The sequence below is a fragment of the Sesamum indicum genome, linkage group LG2 (genome assembly GCF_000512975.1).
Source record: "Sesamum indicum cultivar Zhongzhi No. 13 linkage group LG2, S_indicum_v1.0, whole genome shotgun sequence".
NCBI classification, from domain to species: Eukaryota; Viridiplantae; Streptophyta; class Magnoliopsida; order Lamiales; family Pedaliaceae; genus Sesamum; species Sesamum indicum.
Window position 1 is genome coordinate 10,091,799 of NC_026146.1, and position 11,046 is coordinate 10,102,844.

Sequence of the window (11,046 nt, forward strand, 5' to 3'; positions counted from 1 at the left end):
AAAAAATGTGAAATCAAAGGTCTTGGTGACATCTCATTATGTTTTGATGGTTATAAAATGCTTTTGAAAAATGTCAGATACGTTCCTGACTTAAGTCATAACCTCATATCATGTGCTCCATTAGAAGAAAATGGTTTAGAAGGTAGGTGGGGCAAAGGCCTCATGAAAATTATGAAAGGCTCATTAGTTGTTTTCAAAGCTGAACGAAAACGGAATCTTTACATATGTACTGCATCTTACGATAACCTTGCTGCATCGGTCTCTGTGTGTGACTTAACTTCCTTATGGCATAAGAGATTAGGCCACATTAGCCAAAAAGGTCTTGATTTTTTAAAAAGAGATGGTGTTTTAAATGATAAAGTAGATAAATTGGACTTTTGTGATGAATGTGTTATGGGTAAACAGCATAGAGTACATTTTCCTACCTCCCCATCCCCAAACCCATCTATGTCCCCATGTATTTTAGACTATGTGCATGCAGATGTTTGGGGTCCTAGTACTGTACCCACCCATGGTGGAAATCGCTATTTCCTGTCTATTATTGATAACTTCTCTCGTAAAGTTTTTGTCTTTCTTATGAAACATAAATCTGAAGTCTTTGAAAAATTCAAAAATTGGAAAATTTTTGTTGAGAATCAAACATGAAAAAAGTTAAAATCTCTTAGAACTGATAATGGGCTTGAATTTTGCAACAAAAACTTCTCTGATTTATGTGAAGAATTCGGTATTAAAAGGCACAAAACAAATCCTTATACACCTCAACAAAATGGAATTGCTAAACGTATGAACCGCACGCTACTTGATAAAGTTAGATGTCTATTAATCAGTTCTGGTTTACTGAAATCTTTTTGGGGAGAAGCTGTTTTAACTGCTGCACATCTTATTAATATGTCTCCCTCTGTGCCATTACTTGGAAAAACTCCTGATTTCATGTGGAATGGAAAAATTCCTGATTTATCAGCTTTGCGTGTTTTTGGTTGTACTGCTTTTGTTCTTCAAGATTCTGATAAACTTGATCCTAAATCTCTTAAGTGTGTTTTTATTGGTTATCCTGAGGGTATTAAAGGCTATAGACTTTGGATTAGGAGTCAACCAGGGTTTAAAGTTTTAATTAGCCGGAATGTCACTTTCAATGAAAATGAAATGCCATGCCTAGCAAAAACCCAACCTATAGAGACAGAATCAACCTTTAACAAAGTCAATTTAGAGGATAACCAAGAAGGGGAGGAATTAGGGAACAATCAGGATCAATTAGGAGAAAATGAACAACTAGGAAACAACCAAGAACTTTCAGAAACTAAGAACCCCTTAGATAACTATCTTCTTACTAGAGATAGAGATAGAAGACAGACTAGAAAACCGACAAAGCTTAGGGACTTTCACACAAGTTTTAACATCGAACTTATAGAACCTTCTAGTGTTGAAGAAGCCTTAAAATCAGAAAAATGGCTTAGTGCTATGAAAGAGGAAATGAAATCCTTGAAAGACAATAAAACTTGGGTTCTTGTCCCTAAACCAAAAAATGCTTCTATTGTTGATTGCAAGTGGTTATTCAAGATAAAACAAGAAAATCCTATCAAATACAAGGCTAGATTAGTTGCTAAAGGTTTCACACAAAAAGAAGGAATAGATTATAATGAAATCTTTTCACCAGTTGTTAAATACACCACTGTTCGCATAATACTTGCCCTCACTGCGCACTATGACTGGGAATTAAAACAAATGGATGTTAAAACTGCTTTTCTACATGGTGATTTGGATGAAAACATTTACATGCATCAACCACTTGGCTTTACTGATATCTCTAAACCTGATTATGTGTGTTTGCTTAAAAAATCTCTTTATGGGCTGAAACAATCTCCTCGCCAATGGAACAAAAAATTTGATGAATTCATGTTATCTTTAAAATTCACTAGAAGCCAATATGATCACTGTCTTTATTTCAAGCATGTGCATGATTCTCCTATATTCTTGGTATTATATGTCGATGATATGTTAATTGCTAGTCCTAGTTTACATCTTATATCTACTTTACAAAAGGATTTATGCAAAGCTTTTGAGATGAAAGATCTTGGCAACGCGAAACAGATTCTTGGTATGAATATTGCTAGAGATAGAAAACAGTTTCTTATTTCTCTGAATCAAAGATCATACCTTTTAAATGTTCTTAAAAAATTTTCTATGGAAAATGCAAAACCCACCTCTGTACCCTTGGCAGCCCATTTCCAATTAAGTAAAGAGCAATGCCCTAAAACTGTTTCAGAAATACGGAAAATGGAGAATGTCCCTTATTCGAATTTGATTGGTTCCATTATGTTTCTAATGGTGTGTACTAGGCCTGATGTAGCCTACTCTATTAGCTGTCTTAGTCGTTTTATGTCAAATCCCGGCCCCCCACATTGGGAAGCCTTGAAATGGTTACTGAGATACTTACGTGGATCCGAGAACATTGGAATCATTTTTTCTAAGCATTCAAATGATACTCGTTTGGTTGGCAATGTAGATTCGAATTATGCAAATGATAGAGATAGCCGTAAATCCACATCATCTTATGTCTTCACTTTTTGTGGTTCATGCATTAGTTGGAAATCCCAGCTACAACATATTGTTGCATTATCAACTACGGAAGCTGAATATATTGCTACTACTGAAGCTTTCAAAGAAGCTTTATGGCTTGATGGACTTATAAAAGAAATTGGTTTCTCAAAAGAAAAACTTGTTATCTTCTCTGATAGTCAATCTTCCATTCAACTGTGCAAAAATCCCGTCTTTCATGATAGGACTAAGCATATAGATGTAAGGTTTCATTTCATTAGAGATATTGTAGGGAGAGATGTAATCAAACTTGAAAAAATCAGCTCTGAAGAAAATCCTGCCGATATGGGCACCAAATGCTTGCCCTCTGAGAAATTCAGTAAGTGTTTAAAATTACTACACTTAAATCCTGATTAAATTCTGCTGTCTATAGTCTTCTGTGCTGCAGGTACACCCACGGAGAACTTGTTTTTGGCAATGATGAAAAAGACCAGATCAAACACCCCTGACCTACCCATTGGGTATTTGGTCCACGGTGGGGTATGTTATACATATGGCCCAAAACCCGAAAGCCCAAACTTACAAGCCCACAACCCACTTGGAGGCCCACCCGACTACCCGATCCAACCCGACTGCCCGACCCGATTATCCCACTTATATACCCTCTTCTCTCTAAACCCTAATCAGATATTTCTCTCTCTCTCCCCTCTCTTCTCCCTCACTCCGCCGACTCACTTTCTCTCTTCCTTCTTGCCGGTTACCGTATGGCGGTTAGAATCGCCACCGTCCGGCGATTTTCTGAAGCCAATCTAATGGCTTCAAGAAAACCCCCAAACGGTTGTGTTCCTTCGGCAGTTACTTGAGACTCTATAAAAGGGGATTTCCCTCTTCCCGCTCGGTGCGGGAACTGAAATCTGTTTTCTGATATTCTTCTCCCCTGACATATCTCTGTGATATCTTCTGTGTGGTTTTCCGGGTATAGTGACGGGTCTGAGTGACTCGAGGTTTTTCTCGGGTAGTTCGGGAGGTGTAACCGTGGGTTGTGAGGGCTGGTTTGGGAACGGTACTTTGTGGTGACCGCGTCCCTTTTACTCTTGGATCTGGCTTTAACCTGAGCCACTTTCAAACAGTGCTTTTATCTTTCCCTTCCATTGTATTGTTTACGATTCTGCAGTTTTTATTCGGGTTGTATTTTTTAAGGAGTTTATACTCCAATATTGCTGTAATAGTTGTTAGGGTTTCTCTGTGAAACGACGAGTACCACTGGAGGGTTATACCCTACAGGTGTCTTTAACATCTACATGAAGATATCTGTAAAACCAGAACCTAATGGAAGTAGAATATTTCCAAATCTGTTTGAGTTCTGAGTATCAAACATTGCGTTATTTGTTAGTCACGATGCTGCAGGAAAAGATAGTTTGACGGATCTCGCTGCAGAGGCAGCAAAGAAAGCTCTTCAGATGGCAGAGGTTGATCCTGATGATGTGGATCTCGTGTTGTTGTGTACTTCAACTCCAGAGGATTTGTTTGGTAGTGCTCCACAGGTACATGTTTGCAGATATATTCTGAAGTTCCATTTCTTTTTCCTATTTCCGGGGGCGAGTCAAATTGACCTGTGGACTAGATGGGGTTTCGACATTTATGAAGGACTCACAACATTTTTCAACCATCACTATGCTTCAAATCAAACTATGAGCAAATTCTTGAGGCAGTCGTTTCCTATATTCTTCAAATGCTGTCAAGTTTTCAATGACATATGATTCCTGCTTTCTGCATATCACCCCAAAATATTACACTGCATTTGCTTCTTTCAGATTTTTTTGCCTTTGTCATAATAACATGTTTCACAAAATTCTAATATTTATGGTAACTTTTCCAGATTCAAAAAGCGCTTGGATGCAAAAACAATCCATTAGCTTATGACATTACTGCTGCCTGTAGTGGTTTTATATTGGGCCTAGTTTCAGCCTCTTGCTACATTAGAGGTAAAAATCCAATTATTACACTGCCAAGAGACTGGAGAGTCATTTTATTTTGCTATGCTCAAAATTGAAATTCTTGTAATGTACAATTAGGGGGTGGCTTCAATAATGTTCTGGTGATTGGTGCTGATGCTCTATCTCGCTATGTCGATTGGACTGACAGAGGATCCTGTATCCTCTTTGGTGATGCTGCCGGTGCTGTGTTAGTACAGGTACTGCATCCTGTCTTTTTTTAATGCTGTGGGAGGACATAGATACCTGCACTACTTTCCCCAGGAATAATTTACATCCGTGTGAAAATTGCTGAGCATACGCGTCCACTTACATGTTGCTCCACTAATACGATAACGTAGTTTGAACTCCTGTATCAGCTGTGCTATTGCTTCTTAAGATGTAATCTTAAACTTATGTCCCATTCACAAAACAGAATCCGACGTACATTGGTGAACTAAATCCCCATTGCATCACCTTACTAAAAGCTTGCTTTTGCATATTTTTTGTGTTATTTATGATCTCTCTTCTTGTTTCAGAAACGAACTTAAAGGTTCATAGTTCCATATTTCAACATTATTTCTTTGATTTATTCCTTTTCCACAGGCATGTGATAGTGAAGAGGATGGATTATTTGCTTTTGACTTGCATAGCGATGGTGAAGGGCAGAGGTACCTTTAAATCATTCGTTCCAGAGATTATCATGTTTTCCTCTAAACGAGCAATGACCTTATTTTTTTCTGCGTTCGTTCAGACACTTAAGAGCTACCATGAACGAGAATGAGAAAGATCATGAGTTGGGCACAAACGGTTCGCTCCTAGGACTTCTACCCAAAGGGTCCTCATACTCGTGTATCCAGATGAATGGAAAGGAGGTGTTCCGCTTCGCCGTTCGTGTTGTCCCACAGTCGATTGAATTAGCTCTCGAGAAGGCAGGTCTACCAGGATCCAGTATAGACTGGTTGCTTCTTCATCAGGTAAGAAATTGATAGAAATACCAAAAGCAACAAGAGGACATGTTTGTCTGACAATGCACCTACTCAGCCAAACTATTTTATTGCGTGTGTCGACATGAACTCCCGTTCGTTCTTGATAAAATCGAAGAAAATATTGGTAAAATTTGCAGGCAAACCAAAGAATCATAGATGCAGTAGCCGCACGTCTAGAACTCCCTTCGGAACGTGTGATATCTAACCTGGCAAACTATGGCAATACGAGCGCTGCATCCATCCCATTAGCGTTGGACGAAGCTGTACGCAAGGGGAAGGTAAAAGCCGGTCATAAGATAGCTACTGCCGGTTTTGGAGCCGGGCTTACATGGGGCTCAGCGATCATTAGATGGGGATGATTGAAAGACGAACACCCCGGTCTGAAATTTTCTGAGTTTGTATTATTCAAATTTGTCCGATAACGAATCGTGCAAGGACAGCTCTTTGTGTTCAGTTGTAGTCTTATGATTTTTTCTTGCTTGTAATGTTTATTGTATTGTTGAGGTGGGAATTATGCAGGAAACATGTAATGAACTTGCTATATTTACATGTATTTCGACTAGGATGAAATATGGATGTAGTTTTTAAAGGCTGATGATTTACTTCTGGAAAAATTCTTCCACAAATTTGTTGGGAGAAATGAGAGATACCCCGGCTTTGTATTTTATCTTTTAAGACAATTATTGTCCTGCTCTGGTACTGACGAAAAAAGATAATTTGTCTTTCAAGATTCAACGACTTATAATTTCAAAATAACAGCACAACTAACTTTGAGAACAATAAACCAAAAAATAATTTGAAAACTCTCTTACAAGAATTATACTTGTAAAATGCTTTAATTGCTTAGAATGCTGTGAAAATGAATTGAATGAAACGAGACGACTTATTTATAGAAGTTGGAAAAATATCAGGACATGTCCAATTAAAAAAGATGTCTTCAAAAGGTTATGACTTTTCATCTGAATAGACACATATTTCATCCAAAAGACATACCACTTCACTCTAATGGACGTGTTGTTTTATTCAAAAAATTTCACCTAATAGATACATCATTTCAACCAAAGGACACAACTATTCAATTGATTAAATACGATTGGATGATGGTTTGGCTTCACCAGTCATCATCCATGTGTCATGAGCTTGTTATGCTTCTCACATCGTAATTATAATTTATTAGATTTAATTAGACAAACACTCAGATCTTTTTAAAATTATAATTTATATTAATATTTTTGTATTAGATCTAACTAGTCAATCACTCTGATCTTAAATAAATTATAAATATATATACATCGACACTCCTCTAAGTGTATATATAATTTTATAAAATATAAAAATATTTATATAATTAATCTAATTTTAAAAAATGTTAATGTAATTTGCTCTTAAATTTAAATTGTAAACCCCTAAAAAGAGAAATCTTATGAAAACTTGATTACACTGTGTTTTGCTGTTGCTCTGACGATAGTATAAATACTTTCAGGCCATCTTTCTCAAAGAGAGAATCTGGTTATCAATCTCCCAGATCTCTCACTCACTTAAATGGCGAATCCATGTACTGTACCCGATGCTCCTTCAACTAGGCCAACCATAACACACGTTATCTTCGACATGGACGGCCTTTTACTTGGTAATTTTTCATTTGTCGAACAACTTCCGAGTTACATAATCAAAAAGGAGAAAAATTCTGAACTCAAATTATGATTTTGCTTTTTTTTTTTTTTTTAAATAAATGTAGATTATGTTGTGGGAGGTTGTGGGTTATTAATCTTGGCTTTTTGTTGTTTACTGATGGTGTTATTGCGCCGTATTATTATTGTTTTTGGCCCTTCTGTGAACGTTGTAATGTGAGAATTTTGTTTGGTGTTTGATTGAGTTTGCTGATTGCTTATTGAGGAATGGATTCTTTGCTATTATGGTTTGGTTTGCTGGGGTCAGGATTTGTTGGATAATTACCAGCGAATAGGTATTGTTATTGTTTCATAATGCGGGATGCTAGTCATTTGGAATGCATAATTTGGAAACTGAAACGTTGTAGTTTTATTTTTTCTCTGTTGAATAATCTTCAATGTTGTTTTCTTGTTGAAACTTTGACTCGATTTGCTTTTGGTATGGTAATAGATTAATTTAATTAAGGAAAAAGGTATTAGATTCATGACTCTGTTTGAGGGAAGAACTGTTGCCTTGAGGTGAATCTTTTTTAGAATGTTGTTAGGGGTGAGCCTGCACAGTGATGAATGGACTTCTGGATCCTGAAAGTGGAAGGGTTCTGAACTGTGATAAGTCCAATTTGTCTGAAGCACTTGTGTTGAGAGTTGAACTTCTAGCAGGTTCAATGGGGGAAAGCTAGCTTAACTGCTTCTTAAGTCCATTTTACAGTGATAATTGAGTAATATCTAACACCAAAAGGAGGAAAAAAGTCAATGTTTTGAGTGTGGTCCTACCTGTTTTATTTATCCATAACGTGAGAGTTTTTCCAGTGTCAACTTAGCAGTGAGTTTGCATTTTGTGTGGCCAAGCAAGTAACATGCTTTTTATGTTGGAGAGACTGTATTTCCTACAATAACCTTCGGATCACTACTGAATTGCAAATTGACACGATTGTTTTGATGTTTTCATTTACTAGTAATTTCAGAAACAGATTTTGAATTCTAAATTCGTTTTATTAGTGGTTCCCCCTTGGGCAGCTGTTATAATGCAAATTGACATTAATATTGATCATGAAAAACAAACTATTTTATGAGTAATCATCATTAAAACCCCAAATTTTTCACAATTCAGAAAATTTTGATATATCATCTAATCTTCTCAACAAAAAAACCTACAGAGGTCTATTTGATGCATTTTCAATGGGATATAAGTCTACCACCTTCGTGGATTGCCACTGGTGTAAATAAGGAAATCACACAGTTGGAACAGAAGGGAGAGATAACCCCAAAGTAACTACCCATGCGACCACTCAACTGGTTGGTGGTATTGCAACTGAATCTTCTCTGTTTGATCTTAGATTCTTAGTGGCCCATATATTAGGACAATTACCTTGCAAAATAATAAGACACTTCTTTGTTGTTGCACTTTTGATTTCAAATATATGTTATTCCCTTAATGTTACATAGTGGCTATTTCAGTAAGACTATGGGCTCTACAAAGTGAACTCCAAAAGAGCATCTCTATTGAAGCACAAATAGTGACAACTAGCTACCCGTATATTCCCACCATGAAAAGGAAAGGTTGAGGCTGTATACTGATTTTTTATCAGCTTGCATGAGAGTGAGGGATGGGATTCTATATTCTTTATCTGATGAAGTCCTTAATTTTATTTTTGAAAGAGTAAAAAGTTGATTTTGTGTTTCTTTGTTCCTTGGGATATAGAATACAGGTAATCCTCCTTTGCAAAAATTGTCTAATGAGACCTCCGTATTTCACCATAAACTGAATAGCGTGAAATATAAACTTGATGTTACATAAATCTAACCACCGCCACTTAGAATTCATGCAGGTTATTGAGGACTTAAGTGAAAGGGAGGCAATTGTGTTTTCCTTCTTTAGGTGGGGGGTTCGGTGTGCGTGTAGAGATTTATAAAGTAAGAGGTGTAAGAGTCACTTTCTGTTCTTAATTTTGTTGCATATAAAATCCACAATTGAACGGAACCCTGTGAGCTTAATTGTTTTTACTTTTTTAAATATATCATAGTGGTTATTGTAGTTTCCTTTCAAATACTCTTTTACATAGTGAATACTGTTGCTCCACTCTCTATGCTGCTGTGCCTTCACAGAGTTGCTCTCTTCAGTGAACTATGTTTCATTTTGCTAGCTTTCTCTTTTCTTCTAATTCTCTTTCTTTAATATTTAACATGGTTTGAGCAGTTTCCAAACTTTATAGTTAGTAACTATGTGGCTTCCTGGATAGAAACAAATAAGTTGTTATTTCCATTTGTAGACACAGAGAAATTCTACACTGAAGTCCAGGAGATTATTCTTGCTAGATACAATAAAACTTTTGATTGGTCTCTCAAAGCCAAAATGATGGGCAAGAAGGCAATAGAAGCTGCTCGAGTTTTTGTTGAAGAGACTGGAATTAGCGATTCACTCTCAGCTGAAGACTTTCTTCTAGAAAGAGAGGAGATGCTGAGAACTATGTTCCCAACAAGTGAACTCATGCCAGGTTTCAAAATTTTCTGATTCTTGGCATGTGATGACATATATTTTGCATGGATCCCTTCATTTTTCTTGCAATTGATTGCGCACTGCTGGACAGCTGTGCTGTAGTGTGGGACAGCTATCCCCGCTGAAAGTCCCTTTGAACTTATTAAATGTCCCTTCAAAATTTTTGTATATGATCCCTTTATGTGCAATGTTTGCCCCAATTCAATCGGGAAAATACCCAAAAGCTCTAGTGTTAAATTTTGAAGGAACTAAAGTCCAATTTAATTTTGTGAAAGGCTGGAAATACTTGTTTTATTACTTTACAATTTTTCAAGATCCTCACACAACCTTCAGCATAAATTGCAACCTTCTGTGTTTTCATTCTTAAAGTTTTGGAAGTTCCTATTTCAATCCATCTCTTGAGATCATTACTCCTGTCTAGTGTTGAAAGATAATTGAGGCGTTAATTCTAAAATTTACTAATGGATTTTCGATCGTCTTATTACTAGATGATGTTTAATTCCTTCAACTATAAGAATTCTAGTCAGGTAGCTTTGTTTCTGAACAGCCAACAGTAAATCATGGTAATCCAACAAAAGGCCGCTACAAGACTGGCAATTCTGTTTGTTTGTGTGTGTGTGTGTATTGGTGTCTATGTTTAGACTCAGTATAAATACTGCGATTTGCTATTGTATTCAATTCTGAGAAGTGGATGCTATATCATAATTGAGCTGGAGAAGGAGCTTTTCTGCTACCTTTTAACTGCCCTATATTTCATCAGATTAGATTTAATCTTTTCAGTGAATATAAGAATGCTTTTCCACGAAAATTTTATATATATATATATATATATATACCTGCAGATTGCATACATTGATTATCATTCCATTACTTTCCTCTTTTTTATTTTGGGGGTGATTGTCACCAGGTGTTACTGTACACTACCTTTTATCATATCATTGTATTGCAGGGGCCAGTCGTTTGATTCGGCACCTCCATGCGAATGGAATACCTATCTGTGTTGCAACGGGGTATGTTTGATGCTTTCTTATTTTGAAGTAGTGAGAGGAGTGTTTTGCTAGTTTTTCCTAAAGTATATAATATATTGCAAGCAAACTGATGAATGTGTCTTACAGTTCACACAGAAGGCATTTTGAATTGAAAACACAAAGACATGGTGAACTTTTTTCACTGATGCATCATATTGTTCTTGGTGATGATCCAGAAGTGAAACAAGGGAAACCTTCTCCAGATGTGTTCCTTGCAGCGGCCAAGAGATTTGAGGTATTACTCTTATTTAACGAACCCCATCCTCTGGTTATAATAAAAATATCCTTGCTCTCTCATCGCAAGAGGCTAAATTCCATTAATAAGGGAAGGAAAGAACTCTTCTCATGCATTTC

At 36.6% G+C, this 11,046-nt stretch overlaps 2 protein-coding genes across 2 annotated transcripts in view; both read left to right on the forward strand.

Annotated features, from left to right (window-relative positions):
* The window catches only part of LOC105155690 (3-oxoacyl-[acyl-carrier-protein] synthase 3 A, chloroplastic), an 11,871-nt gene extending 5,727 nt beyond the window's left edge, over positions 1-6,144 (forward strand). Inside the window, exons 3-8 of the mRNA XM_011071610.2 lie at positions 3,943-4,079; positions 4,415-4,520; positions 4,611-4,729; positions 5,115-5,179; positions 5,263-5,485; positions 5,635-6,144. Of these exons, the coding sequence (XP_011069912.1) occupies positions 3,943-4,079; positions 4,415-4,520; positions 4,611-4,729; positions 5,115-5,179; positions 5,263-5,485; positions 5,635-5,856 (872 nt within the window). The 3' untranslated portion in view covers positions 5,857-6,144. The remainder of the gene's footprint in view (positions 1-3,942; positions 4,080-4,414; positions 4,521-4,610; positions 4,730-5,114; positions 5,180-5,262; positions 5,486-5,634) is intronic.
* The window catches only part of LOC105155691 ((DL)-glycerol-3-phosphatase 2), a 5,606-nt gene continuing 1,503 nt past the window's right edge, over positions 6,944-11,046 (forward strand). The window contains exons 1-4 of the mRNA XM_011071611.2: positions 6,944-7,127; positions 9,438-9,662; positions 10,614-10,674; positions 10,780-10,927. Coding sequence (XP_011069913.1) covers positions 7,040-7,127; positions 9,438-9,662; positions 10,614-10,674; positions 10,780-10,927 — 522 coding nt within the window. The 5' untranslated portion in view covers positions 6,944-7,039. The remainder of the gene's footprint in view (positions 7,128-9,437; positions 9,663-10,613; positions 10,675-10,779; positions 10,928-11,046) is intronic.